Source organism: Pleurotus ostreatus, assembly GCF_014466165.1.
Source record: "Pleurotus ostreatus strain PC9 chromosome Unknown scaffold_5, whole genome shotgun sequence".
Taxonomy (NCBI): Eukaryota; Fungi; Basidiomycota; class Agaricomycetes; order Agaricales; family Pleurotaceae; genus Pleurotus; species Pleurotus ostreatus.
Window position 1 is genome coordinate 3108599 of NW_023503160.1, and position 24131 is coordinate 3132729.

At 50.9% G+C, this 24131-nt stretch overlaps 7 protein-coding genes across 7 annotated transcripts; 3 read left to right on the plus strand and 4 right to left on the minus strand.

Annotated features, from left to right (window-relative positions):
* Positions 1-83: 83 nt before the first annotated feature.
* Positions 84-1077, minus strand: PC9H_008149 (uncharacterized protein; the record flags this gene model as incomplete). Its single annotated transcript, XM_036777665.1, has 2 exons — positions 84-923; positions 979-1077. The coding sequence occupies 2 exons, from the start codon at positions 1075-1077 to the stop codon at positions 84-86; spliced, it is 939 nt and encodes a 312-aa protein (XP_036631285.1).
* A 925-nt stretch (positions 1078-2002) lies between these two features.
* PC9H_008150 (uncharacterized protein) lies at positions 2003-3696 on the plus strand (the record flags this gene model as incomplete). Its single annotated transcript, XM_036777666.1, has 5 exons — positions 2003-2093; positions 2458-2686; positions 2738-3296; positions 3347-3511; positions 3565-3696. The coding sequence occupies 5 exons, from the start codon at positions 2003-2005 to the stop codon at positions 3694-3696; spliced, it is 1176 nt and encodes a 391-aa protein (XP_036631286.1).
* A 328-nt stretch (positions 3697-4024) lies between these two features.
* Positions 4025-10098, plus strand: PC9H_008151 (uncharacterized protein; the record flags this gene model as incomplete). Its single annotated transcript, XM_036777667.1, has 16 exons — positions 4025-4114; positions 4174-4614; positions 4671-4737; positions 4793-5093; positions 5146-5238; positions 5398-5547; positions 5604-5722; positions 5776-5793; positions 6791-7534; positions 7582-8210; positions 8263-8535; positions 8593-8694; positions 8744-8942; positions 8995-9238; positions 9291-9432; positions 9484-10098. The coding sequence occupies 16 exons, from the start codon at positions 4025-4027 to the stop codon at positions 10096-10098; spliced, it is 4227 nt and encodes a 1408-aa protein (XP_036631287.1).
* An 811-nt stretch (positions 10099-10909) lies between these two features.
* On the minus strand, positions 10910-12427 carry PC9H_008152 (uncharacterized protein; the record flags this gene model as incomplete). The annotated part of the gene is made up of 7 exons (XM_036777668.1): positions 10910-11063; positions 11116-11148; positions 11211-11303; positions 11356-11659; positions 11717-11783; positions 11839-12279; positions 12338-12427. The coding sequence occupies 7 exons, from the start codon at positions 12425-12427 to the stop codon at positions 10910-10912; spliced, it is 1182 nt and encodes a 393-aa protein (XP_036631288.1).
* A 1162-nt stretch (positions 12428-13589) lies between these two features.
* On the minus strand, positions 13590-15608 carry PC9H_008153 (uncharacterized protein; the record flags this gene model as incomplete). Its single annotated transcript, XM_036777669.1, has 1 exon — positions 13590-15608. One exon carries the CDS (start codon positions 15606-15608, stop codon positions 13590-13592), a length of 2019 nt encoding a protein of 672 aa, XP_036631289.1.
* Positions 15609-16727: 1119 nt separating this feature from the next.
* Positions 16728-17590, minus strand: PC9H_008154 (uncharacterized protein; the record flags this gene model as incomplete). Its single annotated transcript, XM_036777670.1, has 3 exons — positions 16728-17186; positions 17243-17482; positions 17540-17590. The coding sequence occupies 3 exons, from the start codon at positions 17588-17590 to the stop codon at positions 16728-16730; spliced, it is 750 nt and encodes a 249-aa protein (XP_036631290.1).
* Positions 17591-19609: 2019 nt separating this feature from the next.
* On the plus strand, positions 19610-23909 carry PC9H_008155 (uncharacterized protein; the record flags this gene model as incomplete). Its single annotated transcript, XM_036777671.1, has 4 exons — positions 19610-20037; positions 20092-20402; positions 20458-20822; positions 20886-23909. The coding sequence occupies 4 exons, from the start codon at positions 19610-19612 to the stop codon at positions 23907-23909; spliced, it is 4128 nt and encodes a 1375-aa protein (XP_036631291.1).
* Between the last annotated feature and the right edge of the window lie 222 nt (positions 23910-24131).

A 24131-nucleotide genomic window follows, 5' to 3' on the forward strand; every position in this document is an offset into this window, starting at 1 on the left:
GCATAATGAAGTACAAAGGTATAAAGGTATAAAAGAAAGTCGTGTGAAGGTATGGGGTATATCGTCTTGATCAATCAAGCACTCTACTGAGGTGGGAGGACAAATCCAGCAACACCTTCCCTCTCATACCCAAGCGCGGCAGCAGCGTTGTTGGCTTCAGGCTCAGAGGTGGTATAGAAATGATTCTTCGCTACAGGATTGTACAGCCTATGCAAGGGCACGCTCCCACAAATCTGGGTCTTGAAGATATGCCCAGTGACGCCCTCGCTCTGATATCCAAGTTTCTGGACGGCATTATCGCGTTCCCCCTCCGAAGTGGTGTAGAAGTGATCCTTCGCCTGCGCGTTGAACATGCGGAGGAGCGGGATCGTCATGGCCTTCTCAGCGTCAGGGAATACCTTGGCGACATGGGGTTCCTGCCCGTATCCAACTGCCTTGCTCATTTCGGAGGCGTCGGTGGTGTAGAAATGGTCTACTGTGATGCCGTTGAATCCTCGAAGGAGGGGGACAGAACTGGAGGCGGCTGGACAGTCATCAGCGGGAGGGGTCTGCGTAGATTCTGGGGGTGGGGTGACCGCAGAGCTTGCCGGAGCGGGAGGCTGCGACGAGGCTGGGGGTGGCGCCGCCGAGTCGGACGCTGAGGCAGATGGAATTGCTGATTCGGTGCTCGCTGGGAGAGTCGATGCGTCTGGGACTGCAGCAGTGGGGGCTTGCGATGATGTTGTGCCTGAGGCTTCAGAGGTCGCAGGAGGGGATGCCTGTGCATCGGACAGCGCAGACGAAGTTGGAGGTACTTCGCTGCTGGCTGGTGGTGTAGCGCCCGGCAACGACGAAGAGGGAGGGATGTACGTATTGGCTAGGGTGGAGCTCGGTGCCTCCGCTGAGGCGGTGGAAGGTTGGGCAGGTACAGAAGGGGTATAATGCTTTGGGTTGGATGTCAGTTTGCGGTTGCTACTATTAGAAGAGGATATTCCATACCTTATAGCCTCGGGCGTCGTATCTAGCAGGGAGGGCGAGGACGTCTGAGGCACACAGCACAGCTGCGACAAGGGTGATGGTGAACTTCATGGTAAACATTAGCAGGGTGTCGAAGGCCAAAGAACGAATACGAAGAAGCAAGGGAATGTGTAAAGTAAAGGGAAGGCAACTGGATTGATAAAGGACTGGGAAGAAAAGGAAGTCGAAGTAGTGAATAAAGAATGGGAGATAATGGCCTGTATATATATGTTCTGGGATCCAGGAGGGCTATGCCTCCGGGAAGAGAGGATGGCCTGTTCCAGCGGTCGGAAGTAATCTTTAGTACCGACGTCAGCTCGAGTGGAGCCCACTAGCAAATACAACAACTAGCAACTGACCAACCGTCAACCCGTCGATGTTTCAACACTTGTCGTCAAGTGGCAGCATGTCTAGTATGTCACTAAATGAAGCGCCGTAGTGTCCTCGTCTGGCAGTATAACACTGTATTATCCTTGCGTGCTGTCTAGCTACAACATGTGTGCTTCGCTAAGTACAGCAAGGACGAAGTGATTTCGTGCCGCCTCTTTGGCATTTGCCTCGCAAGCCTACATACATGAACGACACAAATTTAGTTGCTAATTCACAAAGAGTTGTAATAGCACCTACCATTGATTTTCAACGCCAATGGGATGTGATAGAACGGCTCTCCCGTCATGTATTTCTGGCCACAAATGTCAAATATCAATGTCAAATATCAATGAAGGGAAACGTTGACATAGTCCTGACAACACCATTTAGTGGCTGAGACTGGTATTGTACCTCAGAAACGCGACCGACTACAGGTGACACAAGCTTACAACTGTGAAACAAGCAATTCTTGACAAGCTGAAGCTCGTAGCATACTGACATGTCTAAATTGTCAATGCAATGGTATATAATTCACACGATCAGTTTAAAGTTCTCACAGTACGAAAGAAGGCACAGTTAAGTCTATATGGAATGTGACGTAGGGTTAGGGTTAGAACGTACGAATAGCGAAAAAAAAATGGCCTGCCCAGCCAGAGTGGCCGATGCAGGACAGGAAAATATAGAGACGGTGCATGAGCCGAAGCCCATACAAGCCGAAGGCATCCCCTGTATGGACAGGGTCGCCGTGCTATGGAGGATCCCCACGGCCCGTAAACCCAGGTAGATGAAGGGGTCTACGCCATCAAGGTAAGTATGAGTTGCTCAGAAGTCAGAGAAGGGTTTTTATGCTTCGTTGGAGCTCAGTTAGTGAGCACGGACCATTTGCATGTATTTGGTGTCAATCGCATCGAGCGGACGAGCGAGCGACCTTCACGTTCACGTGAGCGCGTCGGTCCCTAACGCGCCACTATCGTCGGATTCATTGCTTCTTCAACGCCATCAACGAGGACACCGACAACAGCGAGGAGAGGATGAATATTGTCTCATCGCCGACTCTACTAGCTTCTCCGACAACCTCTTCATGCTCCTCAGCTACACAGCATCGACTACTCTATCGCGGTGCCCTTTCTTTACCAGATTCTCATTTGCTCCTCGACGGGTTGACATTCTTTGCTACGACCTCCCAGTCTCCTGAAAAGGCTCTGCTGGAGAATCCCCTTGCCCTTGCTCTGGAGAGCATGCGTGGCCGACCAAGCCTACGATTCCTGGGTCTCGTTGTGTTGAAAGATTTATACATGGATTACAGCGGGAACATCTCAGTGTGCGTCTTCGTATTCTAGCTTTATACGCGTAGCCAAATAGTTCGATGTAGCGACATCCATCCACAAGCGTTGCTATCGCAAGTCTACTTTGAGAACGTCTTTTGTTTGAAACCACAGAGCGAACGGGGAGTTAAAGTTGCCTTAGGCGATACCGATGGTCCCGAGACGACCCAGATAGTCATATATGCCCGCCGCGATGGACATGCTATTAACCTGTGTGTTGGAAGAATTAGCACCGCACCCCCGCCACCATCAGTTCCACGTCTGCCGCGCCCAGATGACCCGATACCCCGCGTCCCTCCTTTGCATCTAGGTAAACACCCCCGGGTCCGGGAACTGAAGAGGGCACATACTTCTGTAGAACTTGGCAGCAAAGGCGGCAAACGTCAAAAGATTCTCGATACCGATACGACTTTCAAGGTCCCAACGATCCTAAGCCGGGGCAGTGGTATCCCGCAGACGAAGGCGAAAGGAAAGACAAAGGAGAAAGGGGACGAAGCGCACGAGGACGTTTTCGGGACACTGAATGCGCAAACGAAAGGAAAGCGCAAGCAAACCGAAAAGTCGAGCCTTCAAATCGATCCGGAAATCGAACAGGGCAACAAACTGGTTCGTCCCATCACACGTCCCCTTCGAAGGCACTCATCTGTTTGATATAGCTTGTCAAGCAAATGACCGTCCAGTACCTCACATTAGGTCTTCCTGCACCGCCTCCTGGCTCTCCTCTCATCGACGCTTGTGGAGCATGTCCTCCCGTATCAAAGACGCACCCCGAATACAAAGATATCTTAGGATGGATATATCGGGGCGTCTCATATGCATTGGTCAGTTTCCACTCCCATCTGAAGTTGTGTTCACAGCCTTTAACCTGGAGCAGAGAACCAAGATCAAGTCTACGCCCCTGGATCCTCAGGTCGTAGACAAGTTGGTTCGCGCGCACGTCCAGATGTACGCAAGTGCAGTGCCTCCAATCAACGGTCTCGCAATGGTAGAGAGGGAAGACGTCTAGACGTCCCGCGCGCGTATGTGTACTATTTATGCCCACGCAATTGTATAGTATCGCATCAATGATACGGCTGATGGGCTTCTATCTTTACAGACTGGCCCCGAAGGGCAATAATAGACCGGGCAACAGCATTTTTGGTTAATTTTGGAGCCCGTGTCTAAAGTCAGCTCCTCCCGCTCACAGGGCTTGTCCGGTTCAGTGACCCATGACCATAATTCTCATGGAATCGTCAGAGTAAATAACGGACACATAGATAGAGGTCCGCAGACCTGCTATGGCTTCTATCCTTGCTGTTAGAGAGCCGGCAGTGAAGGCCAGCAACACTGTATCCATGTCGGCGACGACCAAACTCGATAGCTCAGGTTTACCTCTCATCCCTCAGCCGACAGACTCACCTTATGACCCGTTGAATTATCCAAACGTGTGTGTCGAGTCCTGCCCTCGCCGTCGTTGTCTGATCGTAGAGTATCCTCGCAACAGTGGTTGAAGTATCTGATACTTGGCCAAATTTCCACTCTTGCCTTTCTCGCGACTCTGAATGTTGCAATCATCAATCCTGCAGTAGTCCCACTTTCTGAGGAATTTGGCATCGCACCTGTGACAGCGACGTATCAGACCACCGTCGCTATTGGCACGAGTTCGCTAGGCCCTCTGATATTCACGCCTTTCGCCAATGTGTACGGCCGGCGTCCTGCATACCTCTTTGCAGTCCTAGTTGGCTTTGCGTCCGCTGTGGCGTCTGCGACCTCCACTAGTTACGGTGGCATGATTGCCGCGCGAGCGATAAACGGGTTTGGGCCCAGCGCAGCTATGGGGCTTGGAGCTGGGACGGTTGTTGATGTGTTCTACATGCATGAGAGGGGAAGGGCTATGGGGGTGTTTACTTTGACGATGACGAATGGGGCGCACCTTGCACCAATCGTATGTACCCAACGAGCAGACACGCTAGGGCGTAGGGTTGACGGTTTGTCTTCTAGGTTGGTGGATATGTTGCACGTAATCTTGGGTGGAGGTGGTGCTTCTGGGTCGGCGCTATACTGAACGGTATGTCTTCGCCATGAGCTATGCCCGTTTATCAATTAACCGCTCGTCAAACAAGCTGCTATGTTTGTGATATGTCTCTTTGCCTTGCCTGAGACCCTGTTCGACCGTCCACTCACTACCGGACTAGATGAGAATCTCGCTGGTTCGAAAGGCGAGGTCATTCATGTGGAATCTGACACGAATGTGCGGCAAGAACCGTACGCTTCTCCTCCCATGTCGTGGAGGACGTATGCGAATCGTCTTTGCCTATGGGATCTTGAGCGACCGACAGGCCGACGAATGGAGGCCTCGGACTTCGTCGTCAAACCGCTAAGCATGTTGCGCTACCCGTCGGTCGCATTTCCGGCTCTGTTCTAGTGAGTCTGAAATTCGATTGTGGTATCAGTTTGCTGACTGCTTCAACGGCAGTGCTGTCACGTACGGATTTGCTTCCATCGAACCGGCGTTGACGCTGGCTCCCATATTTACTCGGCTGTATCACTTTGATACCGTTAAGAACGGGTGGGTTTGCACCTTATGGCCCATAACCTCGTCTTACATCCGTTCCGATGGTACAAAAGATTGGCAAACGGAGTCAGCCTTCTAGTTGGCGGGTAAACTGTTTTATCTACTTTTGCAAGGGACTGCTAGTGCTAAACCATGCGGACCCGTCTCTTTCAGGTCGCTAGGGGAGCTTTGCTCTGGGCCTGTTACGGATTACATGATGCGAAGGGCTCGACAACGTCATCAGGGCGATGGCGAACCACCCGCAGAGATTCGTCTCCAAGGAATATGGACGGGGGCGATCGCCGTGCCTGTTGGTCTACTCATGTGAGTTCAATGTTGGTTGAGTGCCATATGTTACTGTCTAATATCGGACTTCGTAGATGTGGGTGCCGAATACCCCTCGCAGGGGGAGACCGTAGCCTCGCTTACTTTTTCTGTGTTATAGATGGATTCACCGTTCAGTTTTCCAACACCTTCGTCGCTCCATGCATTGGGATGGGTACGTAACGCAAAAAAATCCGTGACTTCGCTACCTGACGATCTTTGAGACAGCGTTGGCCTGTTTTGGCGGTGCGTTTGGTCATGGCTTGCGGCTTGGGCGAACCTCGCGCTAATTTAGAGAGTCAGTGCAAATCGTTACCTCGGTCTGCTACACGTATAGCTGCAGCGACTGTTATCGGACCAGAAGTAATGACGTTAGTCAGTGCTTCAAGTATGTTCCGATACCTCACCATCATTATGATTCTTAATATCTCTGCCTCGGGCAGCTTCTTCCGACAACTGTTCGGCATGACTCTAGGATTCTACTCGTACAGTCATATCTCTCATTGCTTGGTGATGGTTCGTCTGCTGACCGGTAACCCATGGATATAGAATTCCATTTGGAGAAAAGGTATCTTTGCCACACTGATGCTTAAGGCATGAACTGTATTCATTTCTATATTTCACCGCAGATCGGATTCCACTTGTCTTTCACTCTGTTTGCTATCGTGTGGTGAGCATGATTCACTACGATTATCCGATAGTGATAGTGACACTTATCAACTGCATATAGTGTTGTCACCTTCCTCCCGATCTTGACCTTGATGAGATGGGGAGGTATGTGGAGGAAATAACTGTCCTAATAACCGTTGGGTGGTTTATGTCGTGTTTGAGTGACCTCCGCAACATAGCAACGCAGCTTCTATATGTCCATACATAGGAAAGGATATGCTAATTGCCCCGTGGCTTAGTTGGTTACGGCGTCCGACTGTTATGCTCCCGTCGCTGTATAATTGACATCGGAAGATCGAGAGTTCAAGTCTCTCCGGGGCAGCTGAGCCGTCCATCCCTCCTTTTGGATGCCCATACTAATTGATTTGAGTCCTTATTTTTTTGGGCAAAAGGTCATATATACACGCAATAGTTTACAATACGAATACTCGCATCTACGCAAAGCTTTAGAGACTAGCAACCAAGACTCTGTCGCCCCTATCTCCTACTCTATGTCACATGATCGAGACCACGTCAATTGAGTGCTGCCAGACCACTCATTGTATACTCAAGTTCATCTCTATTCACTGTTCAGAACGGCCTGTGGCTTGGTCGGGGAGTATGTACTCTTTGAAGCTTCTAGGTGCACTCGTTCTACTCATATCTGTCCCTCAAACATTTGCTGTCAAGTCCCACGACTTCAAGACATGTTCTCAAGCAGGTTTCTGTCGCAGGGGCCGTGCGCTAGCCTCACGCGCCAAAGAAGCATCGTCCTGGGCATCGCCGTACTCGATAGACCTCTCCACCATTGAAATCGCTCATGACTCGGCCAAGTTCACCGCCCAAGTCAAGTCATCTCTGTACCCCGACGTCAAGTTTGGTCTTGACGTTCGACTTCATACGGATGGCGTTGTACGCGTCAGAATGGACGAGATCAATGGCCTGAAGAAGCACTACGACGAGGCAGCATCGTGGGCGTTGATATCAGAACCCGAAGTTAGCAAGAGCATGAAGTGGTCAGTCGGGAAGACAGAATTCAAGGCCAAGTTCGGAGAGGGACAAGAATTCGAGATAGTGGTCCAATTCAATCCCTTGAAGATCGTTCTGCTTAAAGAATCGAAGGAACAAATCGTGTTGAACGGCCAGGGACTCCTACACATGGAGCACTTCCGGTCCAAGAAGGTGGAAGCTGGAGGAGAGCAGAAGCCTGAAGGGTCTGAAGGCGTGGAAGACGCTCAAACGGTTATTAAGGTCCAACCAAACGCGTGGTTCGAGGGCGAGGACGAGGACGCGTACTGGGAAGAAACATTTGGCTCATGGACCGATTCAAAACCCAAAGGTTGGCTTCCCACTGCTTATAAGACCATAGCTGACGCCCTCAGTCAGGACCTGAGTCTTTGTCTATTGATATATCATTTCCCAACCATGCAAATATCTATGGCATACCGCAGCATGCGACACGCTTGTCCCTTCCCTCTACCACGGGCGAATCGCCTCATTTTGAGGACCCATATCGCCTATACAACACAGATGTCTTCGAATATATCGCATCATCACCAATGTCCCTCTACGGCTCCATCCCTATCTTGCATGCTCATTCTGCTGACTCAACCGTCGGTATATTCCACGCCGTGGGCTCGGAGACATGGATCGACGTATCTCATGCGACCGACAAGTCTACAGAGACTCACTGGATCTCCGAATCCGGCATCCTCGACATATTCCTCATGCCAGGGCCTACTCCTGCTGACGTCTTCGCTCAGTACGCAAGACTCACTGGAACACCTGTCCTTCCTGCGCATTGGGCATTGGGGTATCACCAGTGCCGATGGAACTATATTAGCTCAGATGACGTCCGCACCGTTCAAAAGCGCTTTGACGAAGAAGGCATGCCAGTAGATGTATTCTGGCTCGATATCGAGTACTCTCAAGATCACAAGTACTTCATGTGGGAGCCGAAGAACTTCCCAGACCCCGTTGACATGATTAATGATGTCGCTGCTACTGGTCGGCACGTAAGTCCGTGCCGCCTGTCTGGAATTCACTTTCTCACCTGCCTGCCCGCAGATGGTCGTCATTGTCGACCCTCACTTGAAGCGCGTCAACGAGTATCCTGTATATAAGGAGGCATCTGAGCGCGGTGTACTCGTGAAGCCAAAGAGTGGCGAGGGTGAATATGAAGGATGGTGTTGGTCCGGCAGTAGCTCGTGGATTGATTTCTTTAACCCTGGTGCTTGGGACTGGTGGAAATCCCTCTTTAAGCCTTACCAACTTGCGAGCGGCGGCTGGTCGTGGACACAGAGCACCGAAGCGGTTCATATCTGGAATGACATGAACGAGGTACTTATTGCTTACGTCTGTATTCACGCGAACGGAACTCATTGGTCCCTTCTTTAGCCATCTGTCTTCAACGGTCCGGAAATCTCTATGCCCAGGGATAATGTCCATTACAACGGTTGGGAACACCGAGATATACATAACATCAATGGCATGCTTTTCGTGCGCCCTTTCTTTCAGACATTTGGAGTGTAGCTGACAACATCGGCAGTCTAACGCAACATATCAAGCCCTTCTGGAACGCTCTGACCCTCCTCAACGCCCGTTCGTCCTGACGCGGTCCTTCTTCGCTGGCTCCCAGCGTTTCGGTGCTATGTGGACCGGCGACAATCTTGGTACCTGGGAACACATGGAGGTGGGAGTCAAAATGGTACTAGCTAATGGAATTGCTGGAATGTCATTCGGCGGGTGTAAGCGGTTTTGTTCGTCTCCAAAAAGCGTTTGCTTAACTTCGCTTCACAGCTGATGTCGGCGGCTTCTTCGGCAACCCGGAGCCCGAGATGCTTGTCCGCTGGTACCAAGTCGGAGCAATGGCCCCCTTCTTCAGAGCTCATGCTCACATCGACACAAAGCGCCGCGAGCCCTACCTTCTTGATCAACCATACAAAGATATTGTTCGTGACATCTTGAGATTGCGGTACACCATGCTCCCCGTGTGGTACACTGCTTTCCGAGAAACTACCGTCACAGGGCTGCCAGTTCTACGGTTTGTTTTAGTTTTGTCGTGTGTGATCGATGCATCTGAATTGTGCTTCCAGCCCTCACTATGTTATGTTCCCCGAGGACAAGAACGGATTCGATCTTGACGGTCAGTATTATATCGGTTCGTCGGGTTTATTGGTCAAGCCCGTGACCGAGAAAGGTGCTACCGAAGCGTCCGTCTACCTTGCCGAGGATCAGGTACGTGGCTCTTACTTTGTAGTAACGTTTAATAACTTACGCTTGATGTAGGTCTATTATGATTATTTCTCTCACCAAGTTTATCGAGGATCAGCGAAAGGCAAAAACATCACCGTTCCCGCTGCTCTCCACCAACTTCCTCTCTTCATTCGTGGCGGCTCCATCGTCAGTACCCGGGAACGCCCCAGACGCGCCTCCACACTCATGAAGCGCGATCCGTTCACATTACGCGTTGCATTGGATAAGAAGGGCAGTGCCCGCGGAGAACTCTATATCGATGACGGTGAAACCTACTCGCACCGCAATGGGGAGTTTATCTGGAGGCAGTTCTTCGCTGACAAGGGAAAGAAGGAGCTCCGTATTTCAAGCAAGGATTTGGCCGCTTTGAGGCCCAGCGACGCGGTGGATGGCGTCGCCCTGAAGACTTTCAACCCCGCGAATGAGTTCGCTAAGAGCGTCAGCGGTGTTCGGGTGGAGCGAATCGTCGTCTTGGGGTTGGGAAGTAAGCCCAAGAGTGTCAAGGTTGAGGGTGGCCAAATCCTCGAATGGGAATACACTCCTGGGGCTGCATCAAACGACAAAAAGGATGGTGCTGCCGGTGTCCTCGTTATCAAAGATCCGGCTACTCCAATAGCGAACAACTGGGAAATCTTAGTTCAATTTTAGTTGATATTTGGGGTGTAGTTAGAAGCCGTGAAGTTTTCATTATTGGACGAACAACCAGAGGCGTACATCGTAGGAACTATTTCCTCCATGCACCTCCCCATTTCATCAAGGCTAAGATCGGCAGGAAGGTAATGACACTATTTAAAGGCGATGAGCGACGTTGGCACTTCCGGAAAACCCTACTTGCCATATGACAGCAAACAGGGTAAACGATAAATGATACCCAATCTAGAGAGTGTTAGCTTCTTGTTGAACGCCTCGGCATGGCTTTAGCACCTTGTCTCCAAATGGGATTCTACGCACACCCAGTTATTATGAGAATGACTAATTAGACCCTGGACTTACGAGTAGAATCCCAATGTCATGCCGAACAGCTGCCTAAGGAAACTACGTGGGCGTGAAGACTGCCGAGAATGAGTGTCTCAGATGAGGCTTACTTGAAGCACTGGCTAGTGTCGTTGCCTCTCGAGCGATAGCAATCACTGCAGCTGTACGTATAGCAGACCGATGTTATGATTTGCACTTTTGTTAAAGCCTGGAATTAATTGACGTATGGCGAATATGAAGATAGCATACCGCCAAAGCAGGCCAACGCTGAGTTCGAGCATGAACGAGCACGAGGAAATTTACCAAACAGGGAACATCACGTACTGATTGCGATGCATGGGACGAGGAAGCTATTCCCAAACTGCACAGTGAAACCGTCTGATCAAGGTCACCAGTAGTAGATCGTAACCAGGAAAGGGAAATGCAACACCCACATCTACAGAGCCGAATGTTAGGCGGTCCAACAGCCAGTTCTGTGTTTATCTCACATGAGTAGACCGACGGGTACAATTATGGCGCCTGTCCATATCCCTTGCAGACGAATCTCTGCAGGTGGCTCATCATCGCCTTCAAGACGCTGTCGAGCCCTTCGCATCATGTAGTCCGTAACAGGCCCAGAGCAGAGCTCTCCCAACGAACTGACGAACTGCGGCGTTAGCTGGTAGCTATTCCTTATATGATTCAACTCACCCGCCAACTAGGAGACTGACCCCGCTGGCTAATCTGTGAGGTGGTGGAAGGTAAGTTTAAATGTGCGGTTGTACGGAGTAAAAAAAAGGGTTTACCCGTTCCTGACAGTATCAAATCTATATAGCTTCGTGAATATGGCAGTCAGTGTCAGTGCCGGTTCAATGGAGGCAAACCCGTATGTGACAGCACTGTTGTTGAAAAATGAATAAACTAACCACGGTGATCGTATATCGTGCTCACTAGAACAGAGCCGGAAATGCGACAGAAGGGTGCCGCAGCATGCTTAACGGTTGGACAACAAAGTCTGATGCCTTCATTCGTCTCCCTGTAGGTCGTTCAAGGTTCCACAAACAAAGCCGTTTGGTGTATGTCCTCCATAGCATTGGAGGAGCCGTGTATGGTTCTCGCCGTACGCTCGCACTTGATTCCGCATGGACGATCTCAGCTTTCGAACAAGGAAGGTTTTTGTCCAGTTCTTCAATGGCGAGTGAACGATCAAACTGGGTCTCGGGCAGGGCAAAAAGACATATCACAAACATAGCCGCTTGATATGGCAGTTATCAGTTGAGGCGGACGGGTAGAGCCCATGTCGGAAACATACCGTTCAATATAGCACCGACCCAGAAGCACCACCTCCACCCAAGATTGCGGGCAACATATCCACCAACCTAGGGACAACCCATCAACTATACGCTCTTGTGTGTCTGCTCGTTGGGTACATACGATCGGTGCAAGATGTCCTCCATTCGTCATCGACAAAGTAAACAATCCCATAGCCCTTCCCCTCTCATGCATGTAGAACACGTCGACGACTGTCCCCACTCCGAGTCCCATGGCTGCACTAGGACCCAAACCAATGACGGCCCTTGCGGCGATCAATCCACCATAGGTTGTCGTAGTCGCTGATGCAACTGATGACGCAAACCCGACCAAGATCGCCAGGAGGTACGCAGGACGTCGGCCATACACATTGGCAAAGGGAGTGAACAACAAAGGTCCAAATGCGGCCGCCCCAATGGCGACGGTGGTCTGGTATGTGGCAGCAACAGGAGTGATGCTAAATTCCTCCGAGAGAGGAACTATCGCGGGGTTGATCATCGCAATGTTCAGAGTCACGAGAAAGGCGAGAACGGATATTTCCCCCAGTATGAGATACTTCAGCCACTATATCAAGGAAGTTCGACGGTTAGAAAACGCTTGCGGAAGAAGAATTGCTACGCACATTTGGATAATTCAGTGGGTCTGACGGAGAGTCTGTTGGCTGAGGAATAAGGGGCAAACCAGAGTGATCTAGTTTTATGGTCGTCGACATGATATTGGGTAATCTATTGATATTTCACTGGGGCGGACAAAGGTCAGCACTCAAGGGCATGTTCGTTATTTATACTTACGAGTCCATGGGAGAACAATTGGACTTCCGTAAACACAGTCATGGGTTATACCAGCGTTGCCTATTTTCAAACGCATGTCCTATGTTGGGAGTGAATGAAGGGATGCCGGAAATAACAGGATAAGGGAATACATGCTTCCTCCGTCAGAGCGTGTGGTGGTTTGGTGTCGTGACAAATCTGTGAAGACAAATTTGATACTATGCAGATGCTGTATAGATAGACAAACCATTAGAAGCAACGGATTCCTGAACCGTGGATCCCTTACGGAAAATGAGCTCCAGAGTCATCGTGTCGCGAGCAAGGTTGATGGGTAAAGATACATGCATCAGTATTTGCGTGTGCTAGCTTGTATCTTTCGGCTCACTTCACGCTGGCCCTTTGCCTATAGCTGGGCGATTGAATACAACCAAAACATAACAGCAAACTCACCGCCAAAAGAATTGCTTCCGAGTATGTAGGGGTAATCGGCCATTAGTCCTTGAACGTTCCTAGTAAAGGCCCTCTTTGGACAGATCTTTCCGTACTGGAGGATCAAGTCCAAAGCATGGCGCAGCGTGGATGCAGCGCCGCGGCGAATACCGCACGATTGAGTCGTGGCAGTCAGACATTGCCCATGTACCATTGCCAGCCCCTCCAAAATGTCGTTGTGGCTAGCTATCCCCCGGCTCAATGACTGGTGTCGGATGCTGGTTCGAACCAGTGGACTTGTAGCGGGCCGTTCTAGGCGCACACCCTCATTGCCCTGGGACAATCTCAACATGGCTGATGACGAGGTTGGGCGAAACAATTGATGTGGAGGACACTACTACATAAAGAACCAGTACAACAAAACCGATAAGCAAACGTGCGAGACAGCTGACATACATATGTACGAAGGAGCATAAGGCAAAGATAAATTCATGCATAGATCAAAGCTCTTGGCTTTGAGACACGGTCAACACAAAATGGTACGTATATCTGTCTCCTAATATTATTACCGGAGGAGTCCAAAGTTAAGTAATACAACAAGCAAGAAGACCGTGCGTAAACAGATGAAAGAAGAGCGACGGTCGATGTGCAAGAACGTTATGGTGATTAGGGCGATCACCATATTGGATGGTCAAGCGTTGGCGCGGATGAGAGATGGGGTACATTCGAACCAACTTTCAAATTGACGCCGCCTGGTTGAACGCGGGAAGGAACGATCCAATCGCCCACACTTGTCGGTCGAAGTGTTGGGGGTCCTGGGACGAACCCTTGCACCTGGAGTTGAAGTTGCATCTGCATCTGCACCTGTAGGTAGTGATTTGGAAGGGGCTGCATACTTGGAATGTAAGGATGATGAGTTGTCATGTACGGTAACAAGGCCACGTTTGTTGGGACAGGAAACTGAGATGGGATGGTGGCATAGGGAAATGAGGGGATGGCGGGGGTGAAGGCATGATGCTGTGGTGTTGGTATGGAGATAGACAAGGGGCGAGGGGGCTGCGTTGTTGGTGTCGATCGTTTGCTTTGCTTCTTAGAACTGGGATTAGGACTCGACGACGAACCACGGGATTCTGCGCGCTTCTGGAAAATTGAAGAGATGGACAGGTGCTTAAGAGCGGCCGCAGCCGATTCCGCGCGCGCAGCCATGTTTTCGTCGCAAACCCCAGAGGATGTCGAGTTCGTTGTTTTACCATCCGGAGAAGTGGAACCGCGATGTCGGTTCAAAGCCAAGAACAACGCTTGGGCCCGCTTCGCCTTGTCACTGGTAAACGCCTCAGTCGTAGGTTCGCTTGCATCCTGGGCCTCGTTTCCGTGTGACGGCTCGTCACGCTCGCCTGAGCCACAAGTGAACCAGCCCTCTTCATCAGGCTCCAGAGATGATGCTCCATCAGTGTCTCGCTCCCCGTCTCCTCCGTTTTCCGACATAGACGTCCGAGGCGTCATAAAGTCCGTAATGTCAAAATTGGGGCTACGTGCTGGTGTGATGCTCGCGCTTTTCGTTCGGTTATCACTACCGTCTACGATGGTCCAATCGGACCTCGAGCTTTGGTTGGAAGCGGAAGAGCGTAACTTGTCGACGATTGCGCGAGTCTTGGAAGCTGGTGCCTTCCGACGAGTGGGTTCATGAAGGAAGGCCGGGAGGAGGGCCGAAGATGACCTGGATTGTGGGGCGGAGGAAGGCTTTGAAGAAGTGGTTTCAGCCTCAACTTCGACCTCGGTGACAAAGCCTTGGTCATCCTTGGTAATCTTCACAGAGGTAGGTCGGTCGATAGAAGGGAATGTGAAGTTGTTCAATGACGGCAGTGAAGGGTCTGAACTCGAATCGACTGGCTTGGCGGAGTGAAAAGACGGAACAAACGTTGATGCTGTCGCGTTCAGACGACTCGAAAGGTGGAATTGGGGGCTAGCGATGTTTGACGACGAATCGTGCACGGCTACATCTTCATTTGTCGTTACCCGAGGGGTCAACGGAAGATCAAGATTGCTCAAATCGATGCTTGACAGAGTAGAAGTACTGCTGTGGAGGCCTGTGCTGCTCGTCAAGGGGCTGAAATCGCTTGTCCACGAGCCGGTAGGAGAGTCCTCGTCTTCACCAAAACGTGCGTCCAGTACGAGACCTCCGGTTACTTTCTGTACGATATCGTCCCAGTACGCACGTCCATGTACGAGCTCCTCATCTGAGACGTTCAGCCTCCGTGCCTTGAAGTCTGATGGTGGGAATTCGGAGTCGGCTGGGGAGTGCGATTGTGTCGCATAGAAAAAGCCGACGTTTATCTCGTAAGGGAGTAGGATATCCACAGCACCTTTGACACCAATCAACTCCGAGCTGAGCTCCATTTCCGTACCCGTTCCAGCGCGCCCGTCGTCTTCGTAAGCCCGCACATCCCCCTCGACACTAGCCATAGTGGCTGATGAAAGGCACATTGCATCGGCAGGGGGCGACTCCGAGTGAGAGTGATGATTGTAGGGGGGCTTCGCGTACACAATATTGCACGTAGGAGCTGTGCCTTCTTGTTTCGTGTCCAGGGGATACGACCATGAAACGGAGTCAAAAGGGGTGCGCCACCACTGTTCTTCAACGAAGACCCAGTCTCCTTCTCCTAAGCTGGGAGTTGCATTCTGTCGCAATGGCATAACGAAAGGTTCTGAGGAGTCCGTAGACTCTCTATGAGTAACATAAAAAGTCAAAGACGTCCCCCAAGGTGCAGAGCTGAAGTCGCCATACCTTGTGTTGTAGCCACCCCTCTGAAACCACGTCAATTCCAGGCGACTTGTGCAACGTAGCGTCCGAGAAGGAATTGAGTAGGTGGTGGTACAAAAGGAACAAAGGTCAAGGGATTATCAACCGTCAATCTACAACATGCGGAAAAGGTCAAGATCCATTTCTAACCAATTGCTCCCAGACTGCTGTTCAAAGTCATGGCACCGGAATGTTCTCACGGTCACAGCTGGAGCAGGCCTTTTTGGGATGGTGGCGATCTTCTAAAGTTCAAGCCATTTACTTCCAACAATGATCTCCATGGAACAACTCTGCGCGACTGGCAATACAGAAAACACGAGTTCCCTGCGCTTTGAAGAAGCTTGATACATAGTGACTCTACTCAAGTTTCGCAGCATCACCGCGCCAACTTTTGTTCGTGAGTCATGGTACATTGCTGACAGTGTGTGACGCACAATAGTCACTGCGTTACGATTTCAGGCAGTAGCTGCCCCCAAAAGTACATTTCACATGAGTCATGAGAAGGCGTCGATGTCTTAGTCCGGGTGCCTTGCGTTCCAGTGTGCTAATTGCCATGTAGACGCGCATGCAACCGTACATCAAGGTTGTGACCATCATTGAGGGTGAACTGCGGGTGTAGGGGAGTTGACGAAAGTAGACTCATAATATCTGCTCATGGGGATGTAACTCAGCTCGTCGTCCCTGACGGTGCGTACAAACCCCCAGAAGTTTGAATAAGGTGGTAGACAGGGGCATATTAGGAGCTCAGAGTTCAAGCTTCTTCTACTTCTGATAGTATCAATGATGGTGTACTTATTGTTTGCATCCAATGTTTGCGGCTCACAACCACCGGGCCCGAAGCCATGCTATGGAAGATGAACACTTGTACATAGCACGACATATTTTTAATATTACATGGTAAAAGGCAAGCATTCGGAACTTCGTAACGCGCGCGAGAGCATTGGCAGTTGCACGGATGAAAGATAAAGAGAAGCTATGTACAAGTTGGCAGGGTCAAGGAAAGATAAAACGGACTAATCCCACTGCGTTGGAATCGGGAGGTGGCGAGGAAGCTTTGGGGCGTCACGGAAAGGCCCTTTAACTACCGCGTAGTCCGACGCGGACATGGGTACTTTTCCTGCGGCCATGAAGGATCCTGCCTTGCCTTTAGTCTTACGAATAGTCGACTTCGAGGGCGCAGCGTTGGCAACATCGTTTGTGGATCCCTCCCTTGGCTGTCCTGAAGCAATCAAAGCCTTCACAATTTGGTCGGTGTTGGCCTTGCCCAGAGACGCTTGTCGATGTGCCTCTCGAATAGTTTCAATTTCTTCCCCGGGACCTTGATAAACATCCATCATCCCATCCAACCATTGATTGATGTACGCCTTCGTTTGAGGGGAGCCTCTGCTAGAGAGCTTGCTCTTGAGCTTCTTCGCCGTGGCACTGATATCGTCGCCGTCGTGGGATTTCTTTTCTTTCGATGCAAACTTATACTGCGAATGGGTAAGCATTAGGATGATTTAATTTGTCGAACGAATCCGTTACTTACTTGTGCTCCAGGAACTCTGGACCGCTTCCTCCATACAGGTGCCAGGGGACGACCGTATAGGTCGTTGAATCGTTCTCCTTTGGGGGTCAGCGCAGTGGGTAGGCCGGGTAGCTTGCCGTGAGGAAGGTCTCCATGCGCGATTAGGACGTGCCCCCCGTTCTCCTCATCGGTGTTAGATGAATCTTCGTAAAGCTGGACCGCGTCGGTACGAGATTCGGTGGAAATTACAGGCCCGCTAGACTAATAAACACTCAATTTAGCTAGTCGCTTAGCATAAGGTTTAAGTACAAAACTCACTAATTCCGCGTGCAAGGGTACTTGGGCGTTGGTAGCGAAGATAGACGACATCTTGGATTGTTGTACGAGGGTTGAGTGATAGATGGTGGTAGTAGATGGTCAAGGAGGGGAATGTAGTTTATGTGGTCTGAGCACGCACTATAAACATGTTTGGCGGACAATAGACCGTAGCAGGTTAAAGTGCCACTGCCCTCAAAGGGTAATTGCGTACTTTGGCCACCAATGTTGGTGGTCACAGCATGCCACTTGCGTGTCTCACAGGACAATGTAAGCAAGAAATCACCAAAACATTCTATCGTTCCGGAATATTTAGTCGGCTTCTGCATTGTAAAGAGAACATCCCAGATACAGAGTTTAACAGGGGCTTCAGGAGACTCAGGGAGAATCAGTATGCGAGATGATTACAGATTTACAGACGCATTTCCCAAGTCAAAGTCAGTTATCAGTGCATCCTGCCGTACAGGAATGCTACTGGTGGCGCTGCACCATGCAAGCAAAGCTCTGGTGCTCATTCGCCGATATAACGAAAGTTAGATGTCTCTATGATCACGTGCTGCTACCGCGACAATATTCGGTCTCACTTTCATACTGCTTCCTTTTGTACCCCCATCATCGATACTACCGACTGGTGATACCGTAACAAGACTCTTTCGTGGCGTATACAATTGAGTCATGACGAACGTTCTAATCTGGGCAACGGTGAGTTTCAGTAGTGTTCATCCGCATATTTGAGTCAGGAGCCTGATACAGATACGAACGACATACTAGCGACTGATTCACGGCGCATACAGTGACATCTACGACGACTCGAACGTCTCCCAGCGGAAGACGAGTGCGTTTCCAGGACCTCACCCTTACGGCGACTCTAACTGAGGTCCTGATGAGCTCACCAAGTCCAATGTCATAAAGCATACTATTGAAGAGGAAGAAGTGGCTTTGACGGAACTCATAGGGCCTGGAGTGAATTTGGAACGCATATATCGGCCTTCATATATCGGCCTTTTGTCGGTTTGACGCGTATATCCTCAAATTTGTGCCCGCACGCCGTTGCCATGCTCCGTCTGGCATCTCCACACTCATGGCCGAAATGCGAACGAACTGCGACGTTGGCAAGGGTGACCAATGCGTGCCCACTTGCGGCCAGCATGTTCGTGAACTCGGTTTGTACACGACAGACGCCATGTAGTATACATGGAGATATATGCTCCTCTCATGATAGGTGAGTGTCACATCGTCGAAAGTGGGACGATATAGGATGACGACGAGTCTTCAGGTTGTGATCAAGACGCATACATGAACCTTTCAGCCTCACAGACTCATGCCTGGGGTGCGTTCGTCACCCGCGTTCTAGAGCCTTATTTGAGCGGTACTGGCACTACGAGGCTGGATTACCATTCCGCGTGGAAATGCCAGTACGTGCTCAGTACACGGCCGATGATGTCCGAGGCAGATGGTACGCCGTCCCAAGAAAAGAACGTTTAGCTGCATATGACATTTGACCACAGGCTCAGGCTTTCGACCGTGTCATATCTGCGATATCGTCTGAATCGTGCATGTGCATGCGGTTTACGCATTGCACCATGAGAACGCAAAATACAGAAGACCCGATATTGACATCGCTTGAACCTCATGCTCTCTGAATTTCCCTTGAACTTACGTTTCTTGTTCTCGTTCTCGTCCTTCTAGTGACCAGGCGTTGTACTTTATATTCCTAGTTGGTTGGATTTCAGATGCAGCGGCGTCCATGCCTTCCGGCTTATCAACGCCGCCAGCATTGGACAACAACGTGATAGGCCTGGTTTTCCCACAGTCAGTTGCAGAGTCCCAGTGACAGGTGTCAGACTCCTCGTATGGACGATGCCAGCATTGCACCCAATTGCGTTCCTTCACGATTCATGATATAATTCAGGTATGCCTTGTTTCCTTGTTGATTTCCCTCGGAACAATGATACACTTACCACGCGCTGGAAACAGAATCGGCGCCTCTGATAGTGACTTGTATCAAAACTATCGCGTTTCTGCACGGAGTCGCCCAACCGATCCTCGACGTGGGAGACACTCTGCAACAACATGGATAGCGATGCCGCTGATACGGAGAGAGTTACCGAGCTAGGCAGCGATTCGGAGGGCCAGGATGCCCAGAACAAGATTGAACAGCAGCCTCGTTCACGCCGCGTGGGGATGCAGCTCACAAACCCACCACCCAACCTTGTCCTGAGCTTAGCCGCACTAACGTATACCGGCCTCGATACTATCACGACCTCCTCACCCCTGCCCCAGACTCCAACTACTACGGACAAGCCTTTGCCTCGTCCACCACTTGCATCACCCCCTCTTCCCCCTCGCTCCCCTCTCCGCCAACCTCCGCGACGCAATATCGCCCCACTAATAACCACAGCACCATCCAGAGAGTCGCAAAATTCAAACGAGTCGGCTGAATCTCATTCCGGGCACACACCAATCGAGACGGCCGAAGATTTTCCAGCCGAGGCGTCTAGGTGCGTTCCCCACACAGGACTTCTTTGTTTCGCTCTCAACTGCCTTTGACATAGGGAGTCCATTATGTCTATTACACAACTCCTTGAAGAGATCAACTCTGCAGCGCTCATTGTACAGCCTTCCACGTCTGCAATGATGAACGGCACCATGTCAAAGTCCGTCCCAGTCAAGCCTTCTGGTTCGCAGAGACCTGACTCTCCTCCATTACCATCACCACCATCGCCGAAAGAACTGAAGGAGACTAAGGCAAAGGCAAAGGCAATGACGAAGCGGCAGCACGCTCTACATGAGTTACTGTCATCAGAGCGTGCGTTCGCTAGTGATCTAGCTTTGATCAGGGAAGTCCACATTCCGCTTGCAATGGGTGAGCATGCCAGACTCTTATTTTGCGTTCGACTTCCTGACGCGTCGTGATAAAGGTCTTCCCGCGTCATTTAGTCTTCCCGCTGCACCACACGAGGGAACGTCAACAGAAATAGTCGTGAGTAATGGTTCGCGCACACTTTCGACCGCATCTTCGTCAACAACATCATCCGCATCCACCAACTTCTCGTCCGCATCCTCATCCACCACCGCAACCTCTGTCTCATCCTCAAGCACGTACACACCCTTTTCAACATCGAACCCACCTTTCTCGCCTCTTGACACGAAGGTCATCTTCTCGAATATTGCAGAACTAGCTTTCTTCAGTGATAAGTTCTGTGACTTGCTGGAGGAGGCTTTGGGGGCTGAAATAGAAGGAGGGCAAGGAGAAGACAGGGTCGGGGATCTTTTCTGTCGAGTGGTGAGTACAGAGTGTCGCTGGTTGAATATCACAGACGAAGTTGAAAGTGATCGCTTAAACTAGATTTCCGACCTTGAAGTGCCTTACAAGCAGTACATCACGAAACATCCGACCGCTTTGGCGCGACTAGCGGCACTGACGAAGGGGCTGCCCGCCCCCGACGACCAGGCGTCGGAACCGTCACAGCAGCCGCTTAGCACTTATCTCGCTCTTACTCAACGAATCGCTTCTACACACTCCCATGCATGGGATTTACCTTCACTACTCATAAAGCCAGTTCAGCGCTTGTTGAAATATCCACTCCTTATTCAAGCCATCATCGATGCCACTCCTCCCTCGCACAGCGATTATCAGCGCTTGAAAGAGGCGAAAGAACGAACAGAGGAAGTTGCGAGAGCCGTTAACGAGGAGCGTCGGAGGAAAGAAGTTGTTATGGAGGTGTTAGAGAAGGGAAGGAAGGGGGCGGGAATTGGCATATTGGCATTGAAAGATTTGATAGGCATGGAGGCGATAGGGAGTATTAGCGGGTTGGTCGGTGCTGCGGCAAGCCCGAAGAAGAAGGGACTTGGCGGGAAGATGAAAGGGCTGAAGAGTCCAATGAAAGGTGCTAGCAGCGACGATTTTGATTCTGGTTTTGCCTCGCCGCTCTCTCATAATGGTTCCACTGTGACGCTTACGTCGACCTTCTCCGGCGCCAACACTCCCATGAAAGACACCAACTCTGAAAGTCTATTGGTCCTAGCCCTCGCATGGCACCTTGACGAGACCTATGCATTCTTGCATAGGTTTGCAACTGAGATTGTCGACTGGTCGCGGGTGATGAAGAAGAACGTCGAAGCATTGGAGATGTGGGCGAGGGCGTTCGGGAGGGTGATTGGGCTAAGCGTGGACCCCTGTCTGTTTGATGACGATGCTACCCTGCTTGATGAATCCTTTGGCATGGGCAGTCAAGGCTCAGGCGCAAGTGGGATGGGTGGTGCCCAAGGATCTTACTCTCATTCTATGTTTGAGGAAGAAGTCATGCACTCCGAGGCGTTCGATGCGTTCATCAATCTTGTCCGTTCAAGACTTCTTCCACTTACGGCCCAGCTAGAGAGGGATATCAAATCTCGCCTACTCGATCCGATGACCAAGCTTGTGAAGAGCATGAATGAACCCAGGATCCTCATCAATGCTATGAATGGCTTTCGACCTATTCACGATCACCTCCTAAACACTCCTATCACATCATCATCGGGTAAGAATCGACCTTCCCCGTCGCTGCTACAGGCATCGTCAACGTATCTCGCTTTACGAGGGCAACTTGCCACCGAACTGCCCGCATTTGTTGAGCTACTGAACAAGGGGGTCAAGGCCACGCTGAAAGAGTGGGTGGGCATGCAAGTCGATTATTGGAAGGAGGTAAGAGTGCAGTGGATGGATTTGTGGGAGATGCTGAGAGTCGAGGGTGAGGGGAACGGAGGGGCTAGGGAGACGATCGGCATTTGGGAGAGTAGGTGGAGGGAGGTTGACGAAGTCCTTCAGATGTTGCCGATTGTGAGGCCGATTGTTGGAAGCAAGGAGAAGGAGAAGGAGAAAACGGGAAAGAAGGACAAGAGCAAGGCAAAAGACAAATGGAGGGCAAGGAGTGGTAGTGTAGGGGCGAACATCAACGCGCAGTGGAGTGTGGGTGTAGCGGGCACGTTGGAGAGCCTGGATCCGACGAAGACAGGTAGTAGCAAAGGGAGAAGCAGTATGGGAACTACCGCGTCGGAAGGATCAGTCGCGACTCGAGCGGGAGGCATACTTGCGGCGTTGGAGCCTTCTCTTCAGCCCCATCATGGATCATCTTCGTATAGTGGCCTCCCCAGTCCAGGGTTTGGGAACGGTGGAGGAATTCCATATGTCTCTGGGCCTCTTCCTTTAGCGCCAAGAGGTCGTGCTCGCGGAGGCACCGAAACTCCTCTACGGCACGGCGGGTCCAGCATGTACGATATGCCTGGCGCCATCAGAAGAGATACGTCCTCGCATGGAGATGTGGCGACGTCGCACAGTTCAAGTAGATATAGCGGTGGAAGTGGTAGCAGTGGTCGGCCAGCTGCTGCTGATCCTGATGAGACGCTGGGTTTGTCAGCTGCGAGAACTGCGCAAGCTAAGCGTGGCTCGTCGCGATCGCGGAGGGATCAACAACAAATTGATGGTGCGCCAACTGCTGTTGTTGACTACCGCGTAAATGGAGGGGGCGATCCTGGATTCGGCGAGCTCGGCGAATCAGAATATTACCAGGCGGATATGGCAGATTACCTCGTCGCTCTGGGTCTGGACAACTCGTCAACTAGCTTTGACGATTATATTGCCGTCGAAGAGCCCCCGACAGCGCGGCCGACACCCACCAGCTCGGCGCCTAGGCCCAAGCCATCTATGCAGCCCCGTACGAAGAGTATGCCGACTTTGACTCAGGCTGGCGGAAGTAGTTCAGAGGTTCCTTCCCTTCGGAGCTCAACGACGTCTGCCAAAATTCTTTCGGACGAGAACCAGAGGGAAGAAGAGAGGGATCGAGGGAGAACGTCGAGAAAGCCTAGTATACGTCGCAAGTTTACAGATAGCCTTCGTTCATCCCACTCTTCGTCTTCGTCCATCCAGAACCAGGTTCAGCAGCAGCAAAGCCCTTCTCAACCTCGTCGCCATCGCTCTCCTTCAGCCAAATCTACGAACGACACGTATTTCTATGTCGATCCCAACGCTCCACCAACACCTGGTAGCAATGTAACAACCTTCGCATCGTCGGCAAACCAGGGGTATATAGCTAGCAATGGCAACGGCACGTCACGGAAATCGTGGTCGTCAGCGCCACCGAAGTATGTCTGCCAGGTCGTGCATGCATGCAACCCACCTTCGGGCGTTTCGTACTTCAGTTATCCTTTCTTTAGGTTGGTTGAAGGGCACCTATACGAGGTACTTCACGAAGCCGGGCATCCTAGCATGCATCCCAAGCTCCCGTTACATGTTGACGACGGCGCCGACTGCTTACTTCTAGTGAGGGACGCTAATAGCACCGTTGGTTGGGCATTGGCGAGTTTCCTTATCCCTTTAGAAGATGATATATAATTTGCTCTTTCATTTATCCTTTCCCTTGCGTTCTAATCCGTAGACGTTTTCCTCAGCATTGCTTCTGGTCGCAAGGACGTTGTGTTTATAATATTTTGGCCGATGCATGGTTCTCAACGCTACCTACACCCACTATTTTCATGCATCTCTCGTTCGCATAGCAAACACATTGTATTCGCAATCTACACTCTTGTACTTATCCTTTCCTCTGCATAATCGCTT